The following is a 24,677-nucleotide window of genomic DNA, read 5'->3' on the forward strand; positions in this document are numbered from 1 at the left end:
TAGCTGTGAAAAATATCTTTATTCATCTTTTTCTACCCTGATACTTATTCTCTTAGAAACACTGGCTCACTTTAAGACATCACCATCTTAGAAAAACACAAACATCAATACTTAGCAGACAGTTGGTGACAATCACCATATACACTTATATGTTAAAAGATTAAGAAAATACAAACTAGAGACTTACAAGATGTAAACAGGCTAGGATAGTATTTAATGTAGAAAACCTTAATGAAATCACACTAACCATTACAATAAATGTATTTCCTGCATGTCCCTGAATACAGAGAACATCTGTTGATGTGATAAAATCATATGCACAAACCTTACATACATCAGGGTATGTTGTGCCTGATGTGTATCAGTACCCTCTGAATTAAAACATTCCCATCCTGGAGGAAGGCTCATTAAGACTAGGAAATATACCCCGAAAATGTATAAGATTCATGAGGCCCATTCCCTTGTTTATAAAAGCGGGAAGGGCTTCTGGGTGGGTGGGTGGGGGGAGACTACCTAACCCTATGTGACTCACTTTGTTTCAGTTTTCAAGAGTCCTCCCCAGGCTGGAGTCTTTTCAGTGATACAGCTGCGGAATCACTCCTGTGCTTGTTAGGCAACCTCTCACCCATACTCCTGAAACCTCCACACACTCACTGGTGGGATTGCAGTTTGACAGAACTGTGTCTTCGGTCTGTTGTCAGTGCCCTATCTGGGCTGAGTACATATCTGTCCGTACCTCCTCAGGAAAGGACAACAGTCCTTCAGTTCAGCGTAATTCCTGGTATCCACTAGTATCAGCTGCATCTCTCAAACTGTGGTTGTGACAAACACAGATGTCTTCAAATGTGGACCAAACCACTGCATCAGGCACCATCATAAATATTTATCATCTGGCATATTCAACAATCTTTTTTTTGAGACAAGGTCTTGGTGCCAGGTAAGGCATTTAGAATTTACTGAAATTTCATGTTTCTTTTTCTCCATTAAATGGCTTGAAAATACAAAGGTGACAAGAAGGGCCCTCTCCTGGGTGAATTTTCTAGCATGAAAGGTCCCCTATCCGAAATACTTTTAAAATGGGTTATAATGATTTTGCATTATGTTGCAAAAAGGTTATATCACTCATACAAACAAGAGATTTATAAACACATATAAAACCTCTGCTCTCTCCAATGAAGCATGTCTGTAAATCAGTGTCCTTCTCTACACCCACTTCTCTCCACAGATAATCTTATTTGCTTTCAGACCATAAGTACAAATCCCAGGATAATGTACTGCAGGAATTGGGGGTTGAGGCAAGAAAGAAAAGTCATCACAAATGTTAAAATTCCTATAGAGCTCTGGCCATGTTCTCTCCATAACACTACACATACAGTCTGCCAGTCTTAGAGCAAAACGGTAAATCTTAGCACATGAGACCTCTGCTTACAGGACTTCTCACAATGACATTTTCTATATCCATAACCATTCTAAATAGGCTTTTCCACGTTAACAGCATTTCATCTCTAATGAATTCTCCAATGTGGAGGTCAACTTCCTATAAAAGCACTGTCCACACCCATTGCATTCATGTACTTCCAGCCCATGAGCTAGCCAGAGTGTTTCCATTTGGTAAAAGTCTTGTCCACATATACCACTCTTGTGGTTTCTCAGCAGTGAGGGGTTTTCTGATGCACACAAATGTGTTATACTTACCTAGGTGGGAGCATGTTTAGCTGCGTGAGCTCTTGCACACACCCCAAGAATATGAGATATTTTCTACATTCTTTAAATTCACAGGTTTTTTTCAATTTTTATATTCACAGGGTTTTGTGTTCATATGGTTCTCCAGGGAAGGCAGATGTCCATCTTACAGAACCAAAGTTTTGCACATATTGAATTGATATGGCTTATCCTATGTGTCTTCTTTGGTATGCAGTGAAGGATTCCTCACATTCAGAGGGCTCCTCACCTAATGACTGCTGAGATCTGACATCTGGGAACAGGTTTCTCCACACACTGCATCCAGTTACTCGGCTGTGTATGTCTGACGTGCAGTGAGTTCTATCTGCTGCTGAGAGCGCCTCCCCTTTGCATTGCTGAGTACTCTGATGTACATTTGTTGGAAATGTTTCCTAGTTCTTATATTCACAAGGCCTCTCAACTGTGAGACTTCTCTAATGTGTAGACGGCTCTGACATGTAGTAGGTGACCGTTTTATAGATTGCACTGGTAAGTATCTCTCAACTGTGAGACTTCTCTAATGTGTAGACAGCTCTGACATGTGGCAGGTGACCTTTCTATAGATTGCACTGGTAAGTATCTCTCAACTGTGAGATTTCTCTAATGTGTAGACAGCTTTGACATGTGGCAGGTGGTAGGTGACCATTTTATAGATTGCACTGATAAGTATCTCTCAACTCTCAATTCTGTGAGATACATGAAGAGGTGACAAACGTCTGAAATGCTTTCCTACATTCCTCATATTCACAGGCCTTCTCTGCTGTGTGAACTCAAATTCACAGAGATGGGACTTCTGACTAACGGGCTTTCCACATAACTACACTCACAGGGCTTCTCATCAATATGAATTCTCCAGTCTTGCTGAGGACTGATTATTTCCAGACCTTACCTTCAGAGGGTTTCTCACCTGTAAGATTTCTCCAACAACTCAAGTCTGGCATCTAGCAGAAGTCTTTGGACATATCCCACACTGGTACCTACCAGTGTTTTGGGTTCACTAATTATGAGATGTGACTTAAGACTGATGATTGCTGCAGCCTTTACATCCACAGGGATCTTCACCTCTGAACTCTTTGAGGTTCAGGGAGAGATGACAAATGACTTTTCCTACATTCTTTATGAACCTAGGGTTTCTCACCTGTGCAAGCTCTATGATGTCTGTAGAGGTTTGTCTTCTGATAGAAGGCTTCCCCAGATTTCATGCATGAGGTTTCTCACCCAAGTGAGTTTTTTGATGTATAGTGAGATATGACTTGACACTAAATGATTTCCTACATTCTTTACATTCAAAGGGTTTCTCACCTGTGTGAATCTTCTCGTGTGTAGAGAGATTTGACTTCTGGTTAAAACGTTTTCCGCATACATTACACTCATATGGTTTCTCACCTGTGTGAATTCTCTGATGCACAATGAGCCCTGACTTGATACTGAAAGTTTTTCTGCACTCTTTACATTCGTAGGGCTTCTCACCTGTGTGAACTCTCTGATGTATAGTTAGGTCACACCTCCTTTTAAAGGCATTTCCACATATGTTACACTCATAGGGTTTTTCGCCTGTATGAGTTTTCTGATGTACACTGAGATTTGACTTTACACTGAATAGTTTCTTACATTCTTTACACTCATATGGCTTCTCACCAGTGTGAGTTCTGTAGTGTAAGTAGAGATTTTGTGTGTGCTTAAAGGCTTTCCCACATACTTTACATTGATAGGTTCTCCCACATCTGTGACGACTACGAGGTTGGTTGTTGATTCTTGCAGATGTATTGCACTCATGGGGTTTCTTACCTGTGTGAGGTCTCTGGTGCACACTGAAATGTAACTTGGGGCATAATTTTTTCGCACAATTACTCTCCTTACTCGAGAAGACACTCTGATTAACCCTCTGCTTTGGCATCTGACACACACATTTCTCATTGTCACTACACCCACAGGGCTTTTCCCATGCGTTCAGAGTGCTCCGAAGGTTTATAAGGCCTGGTTTTGTATTGAATGTGGGTTCACAATCAGCACATTTATCATATTTGTTTTTTATGCATGTTTTAAAATGCTGAGTATGGTTACACTTGTCAGAGAATGATTTCTTACACAAGTTACAATCCAAAGTGTCTTCCCTTATGTGGGTCCCCTCTTGGGCACTAGGACCTAACTTACCAAAGGCTTTCCTGTATTCCTTTAACTTACTTGGATTATCTCCCAAAGGAAATACCTTATGTGTCCACACAGTGTTCCCATTGAAGGCTTCATCGTGTTGACTATACAGAAAGTGCTGTTGCCCACTTTCAACACCATGATCCACACTAAGAGGCTCAGGAGGTCTGCATGACATCTTGGTTGTAGTAAGGTGATCAAGTTCCTCTATAGGCTGCATGACACTGGGTTCACCAGGGAGATACACATTTTCCCAAATATCAAGCACCTCAGATCTCATTTCAGAAGAGTTCCTATTCTTAATAGCCAGGTGTAAAACATGGTTGGAACTCATATTAAATCTTTTCCCAAATTTGACCCTCTTCTCAGCTGAAGAGTTGCCAGTGATTACCAGGCGGTTCAAATGTCTCTTTTGATTGTCCCAACTGGTCTCGTTCAGGCTCTTCACATTCTCTATAGCTGAAAGGAAATAAAAGTTGCCCTACATGAACAACACAGAAGTCATTCTGATAGAATTCTAACACGAAAGTGAAGAAGTAGCCCCTCCATGAAGTAATATTGTAAAATAGGGTCTGGAGAGATGACTCAGAGGCTAAAAGCACTTGCTGCTCTTGTAGACCTTCCATTGGGTTACAATTTCATAGCAAATCAGCACAAATCTGTTGACTTAGAGTGCGTTCCACAATGAAAAAGGTCCAAGGTTAACTAGATATTACAATTTCCTCATCAAACAGGAGCCTTTGAACAGGACTTGGTTCATCTAGACTCCATGCCTACGATCTCCTGGATAACATACCACCCCTTGGGTCTATCCTACTAGGAGTCTTTGCAGATGCTCCTTAAATTACATACATTCTGGTATCTTGATATGCACTATTTGATTTTGACATCTTTTTACATATTTGAATTCCACAGGTGAGTGCCTGAAACCTGTGTTTTCAATATTAATGTAGAACTACTAATGCCACTTTGGAACTTCTAATGAAAACATAACCACTCTGAAGACTAGAGTTCCTATCAAACTATGAACTATGTACCAAATTGGTAAGTCTCAAAATTAATCTGATATGAATTTTAAAACAATTTCCTTAAAACTGCTTTAGCTTTAGAACCATCCTATATTTTTTTCACTCATTTATTCAACTAAGAAAACATATTTTTGTGGTTATTCTTTCAATGCCAAAGATTTCTGTGTCTCAACACAGCAGAAGCTCTTTACACAAGGCAAATTTGTAGGGTCACCATTGTTGGTCCCACACAGTAGACCACTGTCTATGGGGAATCAAATAAAAAGTGATAAATGCATTAATAAGGCCATGAATAAATGCTTACAATGAAGCATCACATAAACACAGAGGGGAAGGCTTAGAGTTACTACTTAACGAAATGTTCAGGAAGAGCGAGCAGAACTTGCTAGATTACAAAATACACAGCAAAACCAGGGAAGGCGGGTACACCTGGAAGGGAGAGCCTCCCGGGACACAAGACAGCAAGCATCTGATTACGAAGTTAGTCTCTGGAAGATGGCAGAATTGAGTGAAAAGAACTTCATACTCCCACCATCCGATGACTGTTCACTAGTCTGGACCCCCTGCCTCAGGCGCATTCACTGACCTGGGAGCCTTCGGTTTGGGGCATCTTCTTCCTTCCATGGCCCAGCTCCCTGCTCCAACTTCAGGATCAACTCAGGTTTGGCATCACACTGATCTAGTAATAGGAAACAGTGTGCAAATTGTACCCCCAAACACAAAATACTGGTTTCAGACTCTGAGCAAAGACTGGACCAATATGAACACTCTATGAGAACATGGCATTTATAACCAATGTTGAGGACATTAAAATAAAAGCAATACATACAGCATAAAAGGGTTATTCTGACTGACCACCTGGATCAAGGGGGAAAAAAGCAAGTAAAAAAATTTTACAATGCATTGAATCAACAAAAGTCTAAAGCTCCTCAGCCACAAGATGCAGGAGTTGGCAAGATCAGATGAGTGACCAGTGAGCTCTGAACTCCCTTCCCCCGTACGACCCCCCCCACATCCCCAACACAACAGGAGGCAGAGGAAAGCAGGAGAAAACCAATGTATAAGAATTTAATACAAACGAGACAGTAACAGAGCATCAACAGAAAGAGCTCCTTTCTTTTAAAGAGAAAATCATCTTTTGGTGTCTTGGGTTCAGTTCCCGTCTCTGCTACTCTAGTCTTGGTATTACCAGATCAGCTTACTCCCCTAGTCAGGGAAGAAGAGCCGACTAGAGAGAAGCCTTTTCTTGGAACACCAGGGGACGCAGCACAGAAGGGCGTCTGTCTCCTAGGCAGCTCTCCAAGTGAGCTGACCAGTCTGTGGCCATAGCCTGAGAGGGACTTGGTCCACAAACAGGAAGGCACACATGTCAACGAGGACTGTCTGCACCAGTCAAAGCCTCATTTACTTTCCATCAGTCACAACCGTCTCTGTCAGGCCACAAGGGACATGCCCCCTTCTGACCCCTAGTCACCCAGAATCCACCAAAACCCGTGAGAGTAAAAAAAGTCAGTTAGAAACTTTGAAACTGTGCTGGGCTGTACTGCATCTTCAGGAGTGAGAGCAGACAGCTGCCCTCAAAATGCCCTGGGAATGTTAAAGCGGCCAGTACCGCCCTAAGAGGAGTTACACCGGCTATCAACTGGGAGTCAGTCCTTCTGCTCAAGGCAACCAGGGCAGCTAGTTCATCAAACTACCAGTTCTCAAAGTCTTCACTTCTTATGGGGGGAGGGGGGAAGGACATTCGAAGGAGTGCTTACAGTAATCTAACACACTTATCATCAACATAAACAGTGCTTACAAAGATTCCACAGCTTAACACCTGCCCACTACCACAAGGAAAGTTCAATTCCCCACATCTGTGTCATTACTACACAAGTGATTCATATGTTCACAGTAATCAATACCAATGACATTCTGAAACAGTTATCAATTTTAATTAAAAGAATAAATGGCTAGTTGTGGTGGCACACACCTTTAATCCCAGCACTTGGGAGGCAGACAGGTGGATTTCTAGGATCAAGACCAGCCTGGTCTACAGAGTGAGTTCCAGGACAGCCAGGGCTACACAGAGAAACCTTGTCTCTAAAAACAAAAGCAAAAACCAACCAAACAAACAAAAAGAATAAAAGAACAGACAATCAAGAAAACCTAACCTCAAAACATACTCAGAAGAGACATTTGCCAAAACAGCTTGCACAGGCAGGAAGAAAAAGCACAGAATATAATGACGTAACAGAAAAACCAAAGGCCAATGTACAGGGTCACAGTCAGCCAGTCCCCACCAGGGAACAAGAACAGCGTTTGGAAGGAAGATCTATCTCAATGTCCGTGAAGCTGGATAACCTTGTGATGGAGAAATGTGTTAAGTCTGCCTCCCACCATACACGGAAGTCAAGTCGACGCTGAAATTCTAAAACCAATATGGAAAACACAAGAGGATATAACCTAGGCAAAGGTGAACTTCAGACCGGACACCAAAAGCACAGTCGACAGAGGAGCACTGAAAACCAGAATTCTCGGGGCTGGAGAGATGGCTCAGGGGTTAAAAGCACTTCCTGAGCTTGCAGAAGAACTGGGCTCAGTTCCCAGCACCCAGGTACAGAGACTCACGATGGCCTGTAACTCCAGCTCCAGGGGAGAAGCCCTCCTCTGGCCTCCACTGCTCCTGTACTCACATGTACAAACCCATACACATTCACACACACACACACACACACACACACACACACACACACACACACACACTACACGTAACATTACAAATGCTGGTGAGGACACACAGAAGGAAAGTCTGTGTTCCTAGAGATGTAATTAACAGGCACTATGAGAAACAGCATGGTGCTCACTAAAATACTGGGAAGTGAACTGCCACATAACACAACACAACCCCTGGAACACACACACACACATCCAGAGGAAATCCACCTCAGTGTTTTGAAGAGAACTCTGTGCACAGTTACTGCAGCATCATATACTGAAGAGATGATATGGAATCTACTTTAGTATCCACCCTCAGATGAACTGATAAGAAAATGTGCTAAATACAGAGAGGATGACCTTATCCAGCTTGGAAAAGGCCCTGAATTTTCTCTCACGGGACTATGGATGTAGCTGACAGATACTTGTATTAAGTGAGGAAGATCAAGCTAAAAGAAACACTGCATATTCACACTTATGGCTGGAAGCTACTGTTAACCTGGACACAAAGAAAGAACATCTGGCTTCCAGAGCCTAGGGATGATGTGTGGGATGGAGGGAAGGAGAGAAGATGGTTCATAGATGCAGAGAAAGAGCTGGATGGGAGACATAACTCCCATAACTAAATACTGTTGGCAACAATTACTTGAAAGTAAGAGGGAGGGCTTTAGGGGTTGGAGAGATGACTTAGTGGGTAAGAGCACTTGGTTTTCTTACAGAGGACTTGAAGTTGGTTCCTAGCACACACATAGCAGTTCATAACTATCCTTAACTCCAGTTCCAGAAGATCTGACATCATCTTCTGATCTCACTGGGCACCAGGCACACAGTGCATACCACGTGCAGTCAGACAAAATATTCATACACATTAAATAAATAGAAAGCAAACAAGAAGGAGGGTTTTAAATGCTCTCAATAGAAAGAAATGATAAATCTAAGTTTACAGACTTATAAAATACTGATCATTGCATACAGCACACAAGTACGGAAATGACAACTTTCATTATAAATATGTGCAGTTACTACGTGTCAGTGAAAGCTAGCTGGGCGGGGGCTTGCTAAGCATGTGCAAGACTCTAGGTTTGGCCACTAGCTCAGGAAAAAACCAAACAAAAACCCAAACCAACAATCACCACTCTTTGAAGTGGCTCCTGTATTTACGAAAAAGGAATGTGCTGCTAACAGGATTACTGTAGCCTTCTACTCACTCAAGGACAGCAGGCTGCTGTAGGTCTCCAGCATCACGTCCCTGTAGAGCTGCCTCTGAGCATCATCCAGGTCCTGCCACTCCTCCCAGGTGAAGTCCACAGAGACATCCTCAAATGACACCAACCCCTGCAATGAAACAACATTCCTCAGCCCAAGTCTTCAGCCTTGGGCAAGAAATAGGAATATGGGAGGTCAGGAATATGGGAGGTCACTCCTCTCCACAAGCATCTCTTTGGTAAGATGTACCTTACAGGCATTCTTTATTAAGGAAGAAGAAAAACAAAAACCTACAAAACACCTTGCCTGCTTGCTAGCTTGATGAGTGACTGAGGTAGTAAACATGTAGACATAATGGATATTCCTTTGGTTTTCACTTAAACACATGCCCAACTCCAACCAGAAGAGCTGCTAGTACCCACAAAGAAATACACATCGCCAATGTCCTATAAAGAAGGGTAAACTGGCCAGGTGTGTTGATGCACACGTTTAGTCCAACCACCTAAGAGGCAGAAGCAGGAGGACCTCTGAGTTTGAGACACCTCAACATTTGGGATAAATGACAATCACTATGATGGGGAGGAGTTACAACCGATCTTGGACATACTTGTCTAAAGTTTCTTCTATCAAATGCATGGATGCCTAACAGGCAATTGGACAAACAAGATCTTACAACACATTTTTACAGGAACATAAAGAATTAAAATTTTCAGTGCTATCTAACTTCATCAAACTGAGTGAAATGGCTTTAAAGTAACTTAGGACTCTAAACAAAGAATCAGAAATACGTTTCACGACCGAGGAAAAGATGCAGATGCTGAGAACTGCAGAAGACTTGAAAATTTATTCTGGGAAAACAGGAAAGTTCAGTATTAGATAATATACTAAGAGCATGGTGGCTCTTACCTGTAATCCTAGCACTTGGAACGTGAAGGCAAGAGGACCTGAAGTTCGAGGCCATCTCCAGCTATACAAGCAGTTCATGGGCATCCCAGGATACTTTGTCTTAAAAAGTCCTCTCTCTGTCTCTCTGTCTCTGTCTCTGTCTCTGTCTGTCTGTCTCTCTCTCTCTCTCACACACACACATACACACACACACACACACACACACACATATACACGTAGCATGAATCTTGGAAGTTCTTATTAATAAGATCAAACCTAGAGCCAGGTATTGGGGTGAATGCTGGAAGATCAGAGAAGCAGAACAAGCCACAGCCACCTCACCTCAACAATTCCTCAGCTGATCCTGTTTCCTCAGACTGGAAGCCTCTGAGTCCTCATCCAGAATGAATCTCAGCTGAACTGCTGCTCAGAAGCCTAAAAGCTTAACCAGCATAGTTCCTGGTCCTCAGGCCTTATATAGCTTTCTGCTTTCTGCCATCACTTCCTGGGATTAAAGGCTCTTGTTACCATGCCTGGCTGTTTCCAGTGTGGCCTTGAACTCACAGAGATCCAGGTGGATCTCTGCCTCTGGAATGCTAGGATTAAAGGCATGTGTGCCACCATTTTCTGGCCTCTATATCTAGTGGCTGTTCTGTTCTCTGACCCCACATAAGTTTATTAGGGTACACAATATTTTGGGGAATACAATATTGCCACACACACACACACACAAACACACACACACACACACACACACAAACACACACACACACACAAATGTGTGTACAAACATTTCAACATAAATATATATCTATAGAAAAACTACATGGCCAATCCATGAGCATGGGAATTCTCTTACTCAATTTCTTTCTTTAATATCTGGAAGTTTTCATTATAGAGGTTTTTAACCTCATAATTTAGAATTGTTACATTATTAGATTTGCTAAATTTATATTGTAAATGTGACTGACTTCTTTCTCTTTACAACTGTTACTAGTTTATGGAACATCTCTTGAGTTTTATATGCTGATTTTCTATTCCTGACATCTTGCTGGAAGTGTTATCAGATCTGAGAATCTTCTGGTGGAGTCCTTAGGGTGATAGGTGTAAGATCACACCTTAGGGTGATAGGTGTAAGATCACACCACCTGCAAATAAAGGTGATTCGATTTCTGCCCTTCCCATTGGTATTCCTCGTATTTCCTTCTCCTGCCCTGGACAACACTTCCAGCATTGTACAGTTTGAATAGCCTTGTCTTGTTAGTGATGTTAAAGGAAACGCTTCAGCACTTCACATTTAGTATAACAATGGCTAGGAGTTTGTTAAAATATAGGCACAGGCAAAACTGTCCGAAAAAGACTTCAAAAGCTTAGGAGTCTATTACAAGAATTGACGAGTAAGACAGCATGGAGTTAAAAATACTTTGCCAGCTATACATCTAACAGTAGATTAGCATATATAATACACAAAGAACTCAAAAAAGTAAATACTAAAGTCACAAATAATCCAACTGATAAATGGCCACAACCAAACAGATCCTCCTCAAATGAGGAAGTAGTTATGCTCAATAGATAGATGAAAACAATGTTCACAATCAGCTACCAAGAAAATGCAAATAAAAGCTACACTGGCATCCCAATTTCACCATTACAACAATTATCAATTAAAAACAAACAAGTGGAGCCCGGCGGTGGTGGCACACACCTTTAATCCCAGCACCTGGGAGACAGAGGCAGGTGGATCTCTGTGAGTTCGAGGCCAGCCTGGTCTACAAAGCGAGTTCCAGGACAGGCACCAAAGCTACACAGAGAAACCTTGTCTCGAAAAACCAACCAACAAACAAACAAATTAAAAAACTAAAACCAAAACCAAACCAAACCAAAACAAAACAAAAAACAAGTTGCTGAGGGTATGAGGAAACAGGAATTCTTATATATCACTTATACATCTTTTTTTTTTTTTTTTTTTTTTGGTTTTTCGAGACAGGGTTTCTCTGTGTAGCTTTGCACCTTTCCTGGAACTCGCTTTGGAGACCAGGCTGGCCTCGAACTCACAGAGATCCGCCTGGCTCTGCCTCCCGAGTGCTGGGATTAAAGGCGTGCGCCACCACCGCCCGGCCACTTATACATCTTATACACCTGTAGAAATCAATATTAAAGTTCCTCAAAATACTAAAAATCAAACTACCACGTGATTCAGATATTCCACTCCTGGAAATATACTAAAAAAGATCTGAGCCAGCCTTTTACAGAGACATCCAATCATCATGTTTAATGTGGTGATATTCACTTTAGTCAGAAATGGAACCAGCTAAGTGTCCATCAACAGATGAGAAAATGTGATAAAAACACAACGGAATTTTATTAAGCCACAAAGAATGAATGAGAACACCAGTTAGGAAAATGGGTGGACCTAGAGGTAACTATTACGTTGAAGTAAAGCAGAATCAGAAAGACCAGCACCACGTTTTCCCTCAGCTATGGAATCTAGACTCCAATGCCTACCATATGTGCATATATATGTAGGTGCCCCGAAAGAGGGGGAAACTGACGGGAGAGTGAAGAGGAATCAAGGGGGCACAGTAGCACACAGGCGACATTTGAAGGGGACCCACTTGAGGGGGAGGAGAGCAGCCAGGAGGTGGGGATAGGAGAGACATGGCACTTCAAGTGGTAAAGCAAGAACAAACTATAATGTCCTGGGCACAGAGGGGACACACGCATGAACATGTAAAAAACAGCTGGAGCTGTTGCTACCAAAGCGCCACCACACCTGACATCCTAAATGCAGGAAGAGGCATCAGTTAAAGAATATCATTCTAGCTGACGGCAGGCACCGTGAACCCTGAGGCTGGGTCAGTGAGCACCTCAACAAACGCTATGAATAACTACACTACATACACATATGAAGTGACATTAAATTCACATACAGAGTGTATAAGAACTGAGGAATTACAAGCTAGGACTACTCGGCCTTTTTTTTTTTGAGAAAAAAGGCCTTTCTTTTTTTTTTTTTTTTTTTTTTGGTTTTTCGAGACAGGGTTTCTCTGTGTAGCTTTGCGCCTTTCCTGGAACTCACTTGGTAGCCCAGGCTGGCCTCGAACTCACAGAGATCCGCCTGCCTCTGCCTCCCGAGTGCTGGGATTAAAGGCGTGCACCACCACCGCCCGGCGAAAAAAGGCCTTTCTAAAAGAAACTGTAGGGGAAAGACTCCATTTAATATAAAGCCTTGACTGGATAGACGCCTCAGTGCATAAAGTACACGTGTCATGAGATCGGAGAGACCTGAGTTCAAACCCCAAATCCATGTAAAATCGGCATGGAAGCAGATGTCTGTGACGTCAGTGCCCCACAATAAGACGGGAAGCAACAACAGGAGAATCTCAAAGGCTAGTTAGCCTCGCATATAACGGCAAACAACAGAGACCGTCTCAAACAAGGGAGAGGGCCAGCCAACCTCAGGCTGTCCTCTGACCTTCACATCTAAGTCACGGCACTCACACTTGAATATACTCATGTCCGTGCATACAAATCCATGTACAAATGTACGAGCACACATCATACACACATATACACACAATACATGTAAAAGATTTAAAAACTGTGAACTCTCAATTGAAAACATTGGAAACTCAATAAGTAGGGCAAAACAGGTGGTGTGACACATGTGTGACTAGAGAATTCACTATCATGTAAAGTCAGAACAAATAACCCACAGTCAAAGCCAAATATTTTATAAATATACCATAATGCACAAACCCCCAAATCTATAAATCTCAGCCTACAGATCACAAGCTATGTATGTAGTAGAGGGTCAATGTTACCCAAAGAAAGACTGAGCCCTCTGCAAAGATCCTGGGCATGAATCTCTACTCACCTAAGCCTTTGGGCCTTGTGTATGGTCTCTCTGCTCACGGTGGCAGGCATTTGTGGGGACAGGCTTGGATCATGGGCTATCAGCTTGACCTAATATGCAGGAGACTAAAGCAGCCAATGGTGGTCAATGACATGGATATAACTGAATCCTAAGAAATGCTAAAAATATTGGGTAGGAGGAGATTCACTTGTTAACTGGCTGTGGTTATTGTTAGGCACTGTTGCCTAAACAAAGAGCTCCAGGGACGGAAGACAGCCAGGAATTTCTACAAGGTGACTCTCTTGGACCTCACTCTGTGCTCCTGGTCTCTCGTTGACTATAGTGAATCCTCTCCTAGGCATAAGTTGTAACCACAAGTACAATGACATCTCTGAATTCTCTCTTTTTTCTAGGTACTACGAAACCTGTAGATGAGTGGGGGAACCTCAAAACTTGTTGGTAGTGACCAACAATTTTCTTAGGGGAAACTGAACATTTAAAATCAGGAAACAGCACAGAAGTCAGCGCCCAGAGGCGGGTAGGACCAAGCTGCCAAAAACCAAGGAAAAAAGGTAGAAATCTTCATGAATGCAGCGACACTGAGAATGCCAGCATGGAAGTAAACACACTTTGTTTAACTTTCAGGCTCTTTAAAAAGCTATGAGCATTTCAAACAGGGGGGAAACATGGTCTGGTGGGCTTCGAGCGCTTCAGAATGAAGTCTTTAGCGATCATGACACAGAGCAGGACAGGAAGAAGCCCGCCTGTGTTACTACAAAGCCTGCACATCACAGGAAGTAGTGCCACGCCCCTTAAAGGGAAAACACAACTTTAGAAGGAAAACTGACGTAACCACCACCGAGTGACAGCTAATGAGCAACAGGCTCACAGCCGCATCTGCCACTGCGGCTGTAACTCACTTGATTCTATTTTAGGAATTTTTCCTAAAGACTTGGCAATGGCTCCACTGGTAAATGAGCTGGCTGGCAAGCCTGTCAAACATGAGCTGGATCCCCGGACCCCACATGGTGGAAGAGCTGGATCTCACAAGTTATTTTCTGACCTACACACACACACACACACACACACACACACACACACACACACACACACACACCACAAATAAATGTTAAAATAATGTTAGGAGCTGGAGGGATGGCTCAGTGGTTAAGAGCACCTGTTGCCCTTACAAAGGACCTGGGTTCAGTCCTTAGCACCTAGCATATGGTGGTTCACAATTACTTCTAACTTCAATTTCAGGGTCTCTGAGTCTGACATGCACATTGTACATACATACATGCAGGCAAACACTCATACTTACAAAATAAACCTTTAAAATTCTAAAAGTAAGGTAATTTTAAGCAATAATAATAAGGCAGCAGTACAAAGCGGCACACAGGAAGTCTGGGTCTAGGACAGACAGAGGAAGGAGCTGATATAAAGACGGGAGGTGTACGGTCGGCAAGTCTTAGCGGGCTTGTATGTAACAGCAGTGGTAGCCAGGTGGCACAAACAGGAACAAACAGAACCTACAACTCTTCAGGTCAGAAGCGAGTCAGGAGGAATGGCAGGTTTCCTAAGGCCAGAAGAGACCGTCCCCCAGGCTTCCTAGTGCTTCAGGACAGTCTGGCTCACCAGCCTCACCGGCACTTTCCCTCCTTTCTGAGGACACCTCGGGTCAAAAAGATCCACACTGTCCAGGCTGAAGACAGACCCACAAGCTCCACAGAACCAGACCTGTGACTCCTGAGAGAAGCACGGCCCTTCTGCAGCTGAGACTTCTAGGCCAGCAGAGCACGAGGTCACTTGGAAGAGAAAGCAAAGTGTGTCTATCCCAGCACTCTAAGTCCTTTGCTGAGATCACCTTTTGGTGAGGTTTGTAAGGGCACACAGACATCTTCACTCCTTCCAGTATTTACAGAGGTGTGCCAGCATTCCTGTCCCCTAAATGACTCTGGCCTCAGTTTTCCAATCATGTTCCTTCCAGGCTGCTGATCATGAACCCAAACCACTATGCAGATCAGTGTGGGTAAGAGTGGGTATTCTTCTCATCTTTCCCTGCTGATTCCTACACTCCGGCTTCTGCCTATGAAGAAAATATCAGGCAATGCACTGACCCTGAGTCCAATGCACATACAGCCATGTAGAGCCAACACCGTGGGGATGGCAGTCTAGCTGGCTCTGCATCGTGTGTCTTCACGATGATCCCATATTCTATATCAGGGCAGGAGCTTCAGGAAGGTGGAGACCAGGGCAAAACCTGTGAATTCTAAGAGCCTGGGCTCATGCCATGCTTGCTGCCTGTGAAGTGAGGTGTTCCATTAAAAGGCATGTGTTGTCTGAGCTAGAAACTGATGATTTTGTGTGGTCTACCAACTAGACCGGTACACTGACATAAACATACAAAAGCAAAAATATGTAATATTCAGATCCAAGCTTCTGTTTTTACTTGTGCTCTGTGTGCCTTTCTTGTGACTCGTACACAAATGGTATCCCACTAACTTCTGTTTTCTCCCACTCACTCCCAAGGCCTGCATTGCACCCACTTGGAGCAGTACAGCTCATCAGCACTCAGGCATCACCACTGAGGAACAGAGCCTCCCAGCCTGGCAGAGACGGACAGTTCCAGTGTGAGCAAGAAAGTATTCACTCGTCTTTAGGCAGTCACACTTCCTCACCATCCACAGCATCACATGCTGCCCCTGGACCAAGAAGGAACAACAAACAAAGCCAGCAGGAACTGCAACTCCTAACATTAGACCTCAGGGAGCAAAGGACAGGGAGGGAAGAAGAAAGTCCAGAGAAAGAAAAGAAGAGAAGAGAAGAGAAAGAAAGAAAGAAAAATGAATTCCTCCTTTTAGTGTAGGATAAAGGCCATTTGGTAGATTGTTATCAATACCATATAAGGAAAGAATGGAGGATCTGATTTTCCCTTTGACAAGGGAAGCTTGAGGTGCCTTTGCATAGCTACACAGGCGTCAAATTTACGATCTGAAAGCTGAGCAAAGGGTACAAGTTACAGACAAATAGTTAAGAAAGGCAAACCAGGGAGGCCTGAAGCACAGACGTCTGCAGTGGAATGGAAGGGACACAGCTGAACACAACGATAATCGCACGTTAAGTTCCAGCAGGGTCACGACAGAAACTGAAAGCGGGGTTGAGGATAACACGCTTGCTGTTCAAGACCAGAGTCCTGGCCCCCAGAACCCACATTAAAGCCAGGCAGGTATAGCGGCAGCCTGTAACCCCAGTACTTGGGAGGCAGAGACAAAGGATCCCTAGGGCAAGCTGGCTGGTTAGACCAGCCGGAGTTCATCAACTCAGTGAGAGACACTGCCACATAAATAAAAAAGAGTGATGAAGGAAGGTATCCAACATCAACTCGGGTCTCCACATGCATACACCCACTCATGCATTCTCATGCACATTTGCCCACATCTACAAACATTCACACACACACACACACACACACACACACACACACACACACACACACACACAGACACACGAGAAAAAAAAAACTTGAAATGGAAGAATTTGCACATGAAGATCACTGATAGTAATTTCAAATGTGGCAGAAGTTTCACATAAGGCAGCTAGAGAATTGTGCTGGCATTCGACTATAATTTAAAATTCTGATGAAACCCATGTGTCTGAGTACCAGAGAATCCTGACAACTGTGAATGCTCTGCTTGCCTCTGGATTGGGAGTGAAGCATTGTACATATCATTGTGCATGTATCTATGAAGCCTGTTTAGACGTCATAGGCCATGAGAATTGATCATATCCTCTTCCTGAGGTCAATCCAAACTCTATAACAAATGACACAGGACCAGAAAAACTAGTGATGCCAGGTGGTGGTGACACTAGGGAGGCAGTTGGATCTCTTTGAGTTTGAGGCAAGCCTGGTCTACAGAGCTAGTTCCAGGACAGCCAAGGCTACACAAAAAAACCCCTGTCTCAACGCCCCCCCCCCCAAAAAAAAGAAAGAAAAAACCAGTGGCACAGTTCAAATGACTCTAAAGCCTTTATAACATGGTTCTGTCTACATTATGATCGTATTCTGTCTGTGCATATCTGTCTTACGTTTGTTTTTCCATTCCAATTTTAATTAAGGAACTCTCACAAAGCTCTGAAGACACAATGTAAAGCGAGGTCGGGAATAATCACACCACTTACCACAACTGTGCTCATTTTCCTCGCTCTCTAAGGCACATGGAGCACCTTGCAATCGCAGCTGGAAGGGAAGGCGAGCAGAGGTGAACTGGCATTTGCTGTGCCTTGTTGGTGGATTCCAACGTGCAAAGATTGCTACATACTTGCTGAGGGAAAAAGCTAGAAAACAACAAAAAAGTTTCCTGTGTGGAAACAGTCTCTTGAGAACTGCCACAATAGATCTAAAGGAAAGAACACAATGAATTAGAGATTAAACTTCTGGTTTACCCATAGGTTAGTGATTTGCTGCCTGCTTAGTGACTATATCATGAAGACATACTGCAATGTTTTAAGGACGGATGTTTAATGAACAAGATGCAGTCAAAGAAATTGTAGAAAACACTTGGGCAGGATTTTCTACTTTCCTGTCAATGCAGAGGCACCACAGAGGATTCCATCTTCATCTCTTGGTTTACATATTTAAGTTTCACAGACAAAATGCTTCGTACAGTCTAAACATTCTGGCCCAGGACTGTCTCTGTAAATGAACATGACCCATATTTACTGCAGAACCTTCTAAGTAGTGTTTAACCAGAGCCTGCCTATGGTGTCCATGCCTTGGGGGAGCTCCCTCCCACGATGCTCTTAGCGTTGTCTCTTCATGTGCTCTGGCCAGCAGGCCTCAATGCGACAAAAGTACAGTTTCCAAATGAGGTTTCCCATGCCGTCCTGCTAGGGTTATAGTTCTGTGTTACCATGTCCTGTTAATAACATCTATTTTAAAACAGCATCGAGGCTTCCCAAGAAACTAAAAGTACAACTACCACAGGATCCAGGAATCACAGTTTGGCATGTTTCCACAAGAACTGAAATCACACTGTACAAAACAGCTCACTCCGCTGCTCACTATTGTATTATGGCTTTTTTCTCTGGGCTAAAGTTATTCTCCCATCTCCATCTTGCAGCAAAGATTGACCAGGCGGCCATAATAATGAAATAAGGCAAATAACCCAGGTCTGCAATAGTGGTAATGGAGCTGTTACACTCTAAAGTAGAAGAGGTGGGGCGTTACAGACCTTCACCTGGGATTCCAACCATTACTGCCCAGGGCACCTCTCTCACCTTGCTAGTGGTCTAGAGTATGCAGGAGATGAAAAATTAACTGAACATGGAGCTTGATGGAGTGGCTTCCATGAGGTCACTATCCATAATGGGGTGGGACTTGGTGGTCGGGTGCGTGTGTGTGTGTGTGTGTGTGTGTGTGTGTGTGTGTATACCATCATTTCTTATATAAGTAAGCCCAATAAACTCACTGGATCACCAAGTTGGACCATGATGAAGTCTTTACTTTAGTCATTCCTAGGTGCCCGTCTGAGGTGAACAGACATTTGTGTATGTCTCCCCAGTAAAAGTCTGTGCAACTACTGTGCACTCTCCATAGAAGCCAACACTTGTAAGAGCCTTCTAGATGACGGAGAGGGCAGGAGATGCCCCTGCCCAGGCTCACCCCACACCTCAGGCTGCTGTAGGTCCCACGGCTGTCACTGCTAGACAATGGGACACCAGACACTACAGTTGTGATCCCGGGGTCAGAAAGAGGAGGAGAAGGGGTATGGCTGAGGACAAGTCTCTCTGCAGCATCAGGGACGGGGGAGGCTCAGCCACGTCAGGACCGGGGGCGGCAGGGGCGCAGCTCAGCCCAGCACGGGGCTCCCAGATCGCACCGTGTGCACACCGCAGAGCACCCGCCCCGGCCGGCAGAAACCGGCTGCACTCACCAGAAGGCAGGCGTTTTACTACCTCTAGATGTCATAACAGCCTGGCGCAGGACTGTGGTAGCGATCCAACCCCCCGCGGAAACCGGAAGCAAGATGGCGGCTCCGGACACAGACCGGAAGTGCGCGGAGGCCGTCCTGATCTCAGAGCGTGTGAAACTGTCTTAGGTTCTTGGACAGTTTAGGGCATCCCGGTCGCCGGCGACATCGCTGCATTTTGGAATACATCAAAGCTCTAAAAGTGCATGCTTTGTGAGGCTAAACCCAGAAACAACTGCTCTATGCAAACAAAACAAAACTTTAGCTGGGTGGGCATGGTGCCACACACCTTTAATCCCAGCATCAAAGAGACAGGTGAACAGATCTCTGAGTTTCAGGACAGCCTGGTCTACATAGAGAGACCCTATTTTTCATCACACACACACACACACACACACACACACACACACACACACACACACACACACATCTTGTGGAGCTAGAGACATGGCTCAGTGGTTAAGAGCACTGGTTGCTCTTCTAGAGGATCTGAGTTCAACTTCCAGCACCTACATGGCAGCTTACAACCAGCCCCGAGGATCCAGAATCCTCTCTGGACTCTATTCTATGGTCACTGCACACATGTGCACAGACCTACAGGCAGGCAAAACACTCATACACATAAAATAAACTATAATTATTAGGTAGCCAGAATAGCTAGACAGGCATTCCATCAGGTCTTTTGTGGATGGACACACCTTAAGTCAAGGAAAACCAAAGTACCACAACTGCCCTTAGAAACCACCACATGAAAAGAGGGAAGCATGGATTCAATTGCCCCTTCTCAAAATTTAAAATTCTTCGTGAGAGAAAGATGGAATAGTCGCTTGTTGAGGCCCTTTAAGGGAAGGCTGTTTCCTATATATAACTTCCTTGAAATATTTTCACTTTTTTAAAAATAATAAGTAGAGGACCTGAGCCATACCTCTGGCTTTGGGTAGGAGTGTGGTATTTTAAACTGCTTCAAGGATTATAAAACCAAAGACACAGGCTGGGTGTGGTGGCCCATATCTTTAGTTCAAGCACTGACGAGGTGGAGGCAGGCAGATCTCTGTGAGTTCCAGGCTAGCCTGGTTTGTATAAAGAATTTCAGTACAGCCAAGATACACAGCAAGACCTTGTCTCGAAAGACAATAAATAAAACATCAAAGAATAAATAAAAAATCATAAAACATTGCCCCATTTTTACAAATTAATCCAAATAAGCTTGTCAATCTTGTGGATAGAAATCTCTTGGGGAAGTTGCTCCAGAAACTTCAGTGTGTGGTATAAAAGCCTATTTTCTAGTGGAGTCTTTGGTCCATGCTCACTCTCACCCTTGACAATGTTTCACCTTGTTCTGTAATAACTATGTCCTGTACAATGCAATGTTTTATTTGATCTCACTAGATGGAGAACAATGCCTGAGGAACTGAAGGAGAACCAGAGTGACTTCCTAGAAGTACATTCTTGGTTAAAACCTTTCCTACTGATTTTGCTCCCGATTGAACCCAGTTCCACACGTGCCCTGCTGTGTGAAGAACACTGTTCTAACTATGAGCCTGGGGAGCATCACAGTATTGGAGCACTGTAAGGAAAAGTTGTATCATTAAAAAAAAGGAGAGTTGGGGTTGGAGAGATGTGTTATTGGTAAAGAGCATGCATGTACCTGAGAGCAGAGAACCCAAGTTCTGTTCCTAGCATCCACACCAGGAAGCTCATAACCTTCTGTAACTCCAGTTCCAGGGGACCCAAACACCCTCTTCTGGACTCTTTGGGCACCTTCACTCACATTTACACATACACACACACACACACACACACACACACACACACACACAGAGTTTTTTTAAATTAAATGTAGAGCTTATCACTTAATTGAGCTAACAACCGATGAGTCTATGGGGTTGCCCAAGGTTTAGGATTTGGTGACGTTTATCTTCTGATGATGGGATCGATGAACATTAAGGGACACTAAATTCTTTCATCATTCTAAGACACTGCCATGAAATTTTTGTGACAATATATAATATTGAAGTTTTTATTAATGTATAGCATGCTAACAAAAATAAATGTGGAAAAAGCTCAATGAATTATTACATGAGTACACTTGTGTAAGTTAAAAAAAATTAGCCTCTCCCATGCTTTCAATAACTTTGGCCTTGCCTATTCCAAAAGGTTTCCAAGATCTTTGTTGTTGGTGGTTGACAGGGTTTCTCTGTGTAGTTTTGGTGCCTGTCCTGGATCTTGCTCTGTAGACCAGGCTGGCCTCGAACTCACAGAGAGCTGCCTGGCTCTGCCTCTCCAGTGCTGGAATTAAAGTTGTGCACCACCGTCGCCCGGCCTGTTGTTGTTGTTGTTTTTAAGACTAATTCATTTTTATTCTAGGTGTATAGGTGTTTTGCCTGTATGTATGTAAATGTACCATATGAAGATAACACTGAACTGATCTTCCAATCTCCACAGGACTAACAGGCTTGTGCCCTGCGCTAGGATTATAGGCATTTGCCACTATACTTGGCTTAACTTTGCTTCTTAGAAAATATTTTATTACAGAAAAATATACATACCTATGTAAATAAACACATAAAACTAAACAATATAATAGACTTTTCACAGCTTCAACAACTACTTATTAGGCACCTTTAAACTTTTTTCATTGCTTTAACCCATTCCCTACCCCGTCAACCCATACATGCTTATTTTTAGCTCCTTTGTTTGTATAGTCAGATGTGCATACATCGAGATCTACAATTTTGAAAAATTGTTTCATCAATTATGTGTGTAGGGGGATTGCATTGCATAAAGGTATCTAGGGAGGCTGGAGGCATCCATTTGAGTTTCTCCCTGCCCCCAGAGCTGGAGTTATAGGCTCCTATGAGCAACTCAGTGTGGGTGCTGGGAACTGAACTCAGGTCCTTGGGAAGAACAGCAGTGTTCTTAACTGCCAAGCCATCTCTCCAGCAGCAAACTTCCTTTCTTTTATTTACATCTATGTGTGTGTATGCCTGCTTGTCTCTATGTGCACCTCTTGTGTGGTGCCCACAGGAGGGTACTGGATCCCTTAGAACTGGAGTTACAGGCAATTGTGAGCCCCTGAATATGGAAACCAAACCTGGGTTCTCCATCAAGAGTGGTGAGTGCTCTTAGCCACTGAATCACTTCTTAGTCTCAAAGCTACAATTTTTTGAAATTTTTATTTACTTATTTTTTAGACAGGATCTATTATTTAGCTCTGGATGTCCTGGTATTCCCTATATAGAACAGGCTGGCTTCAAACTCACAGAGATCCACCTGTCTCTGTCTCCCAAATGCTCGATTAAAGGTGTGTGCTACCACCCCTGGCTTATGAAGCCACAATTAAATGTACACTTGTTTTTTTTAAATTTATATGTATGAGTGTTTTTTCTGCATGTATGTCTGTGCACCAGTGCATGCCTGGTACCTTCAGAGGCCAGAAAAGAATGTTACACCCCCTGGAACTGGGGTTATAGACAGTTTTGAGCCACCCACCATATGTGTTCTGAAAACCTACCTGGATCCTCAGAAAGAGCAGTAAGTGCTCTTAACCACAGAGCAATCACTCCAGCTCCTTAAACGTACACCTTTGACAAACAAATATCTCCATAGATTCTTCATTTGTTTTAATATTTTATACTTTGCCAGCATGGGAGGCACAGAGGTCCTTGTGCTCACAGACAAGCACTAAGGGAACCAGAAATGTTAAACACATAGGGTTGTTCCTTCAAAGAGAAAGATGCATAACCTGTAATCTGCCCAGAAGGCTGGGAGTGGATGTGCTTAGCAGCCTGGTGATGTTTGCACCACACTGGATCCTCCCCCAGACCCTTATCCTGAGCTTGTCAACCTATAGAATTTATCACATGTAGCCAATCTATAGACTCCATCTTTATGGAAAATGTCACGTGTGCTTTATAAAGAGTTTCGATGTAGTCATATCTTAGCTTTATTGTGCACATGGAACTGAGTTTATTATCACCAGAAAAGTTTTCACCAAATTGTGCTATGCTTAAATGTGCCTAAAAAAAACTACTTGGGGTCAGAGTCCTAAAGTTTGAACCAACACCACTTCTGAGTCATGCCGAACTGAATTACTTTGCCTCCCACCAATTGTTATTCTGCTGGCCATGGTGGTCACAGAGACCCCTTCACTCCAGAACATGTTCTCTTGTTCCTACCCAGGGAGTTGTTTTCCAACTCCATCTCCTGGGTACTGAGATTATGAGCATGAATTACCATTGGGGTTTTATGCTGTGCTAGAAATCTAATTGAGGACATTGTGTATGCAGTGAAATAGGAAAGCATTCCATCAGCTGAGCTACATCTCCACCTCATTACTTTCTGACACTGAGAAATACTCAAGGTTCATTTTACATTTTCTTTCCCAGACCTAGAATTAACTATTTTCCCTAGAACCTGTTTCCCTTTGCTGAAGATAGATCTAGCAATCTGTCTGACTTTCTGCACAGATATAATGACATAGTCAGTGAATCAGTTAACTTTGCCCACTGTAACCCAGAGCCACAGGTTCATTGCAGTGTGCTGTGTTTGCTCACTTGTACTTGTGTGGACTACAGAGGAGACTACACCAGGTTCCTACAGTGTATTTACTGGAGTTCATGGTAGCTTCAGCATTGCTAACATTGCTGTAAGAGGCCCTATCTACCAATAAGAGTACAAGTTTGTGTTCAGCTCTTGAGTCTAAATACATTCACTCTGAGCCTCTTTTGTTAGGTCACTAAGTCGGGACTGTTCATCATCTCTGCTTCTGTAATGTTGTACAAAAGTATTTCTAATATTGGTTTGCTTGTTATTTTCTGCAATCATTTGAATTCTGCTTAATGTCCCAATGGAGTTTTGGCTTTTAAAGACGGTTGTGTTAATTTTTGGATTTTGCAGTTTGACTATCTTGTGGCTTTATGAAGTTTCGTTTATTTGGTTTGTGGGTAAGCTCAGTTCATGAGGCTGGATGTCTCTGCAGTCTCAATCTGGCACTGAAAGCCCGGAGGATTCCTGGAGAGGGAGAGCCACTGGTCTCCAGTCTGTTGGAATCCTAAAGATGTTGGTTCTTGTATCATTGAAGGAATGCTGCAGCATCAGGATAGATGAACTCACCAGCGAGAGTTAGGATAAGCAGGCAAAAAGCAGTCCCCTTCTTTC

At 43.3% G+C, this 24,677-nt stretch overlaps 1 protein-coding gene across 1 annotated transcript in view; it reads right to left on the bottom strand.

The window, feature by feature from the left end:
- The window catches only part of LOC128122588 (zinc finger protein 39-like), a 47,415-nt gene continuing 22,738 nt past the window's right edge, over positions 1–24,677 (bottom strand). The window contains 6 exon segments of the mRNA XM_052758226.1: positions 1–2,932; positions 2,935–4,332; positions 5,488–5,580; positions 8,810–8,936; positions 15,193–15,250; positions 19,482–19,616. Of these exon segments, the coding sequence (XP_052614186.1) occupies positions 2,847–2,932; positions 2,935–4,332; positions 5,488–5,580; positions 8,810–8,936; positions 15,193–15,250; positions 19,482–19,616 (1,897 nt within the window). The 3' untranslated portion in view covers positions 1–2,846.

Source organism: Peromyscus californicus, unplaced genomic scaffold (genome assembly GCF_007827085.1).
Source record: "Peromyscus californicus insignis strain IS unplaced genomic scaffold, ASM782708v3 Scaffold_3__1_contigs__length_106647218, whole genome shotgun sequence".
NCBI classification, from domain to species: Eukaryota; Metazoa; Chordata; class Mammalia; order Rodentia; family Cricetidae; genus Peromyscus; species Peromyscus californicus.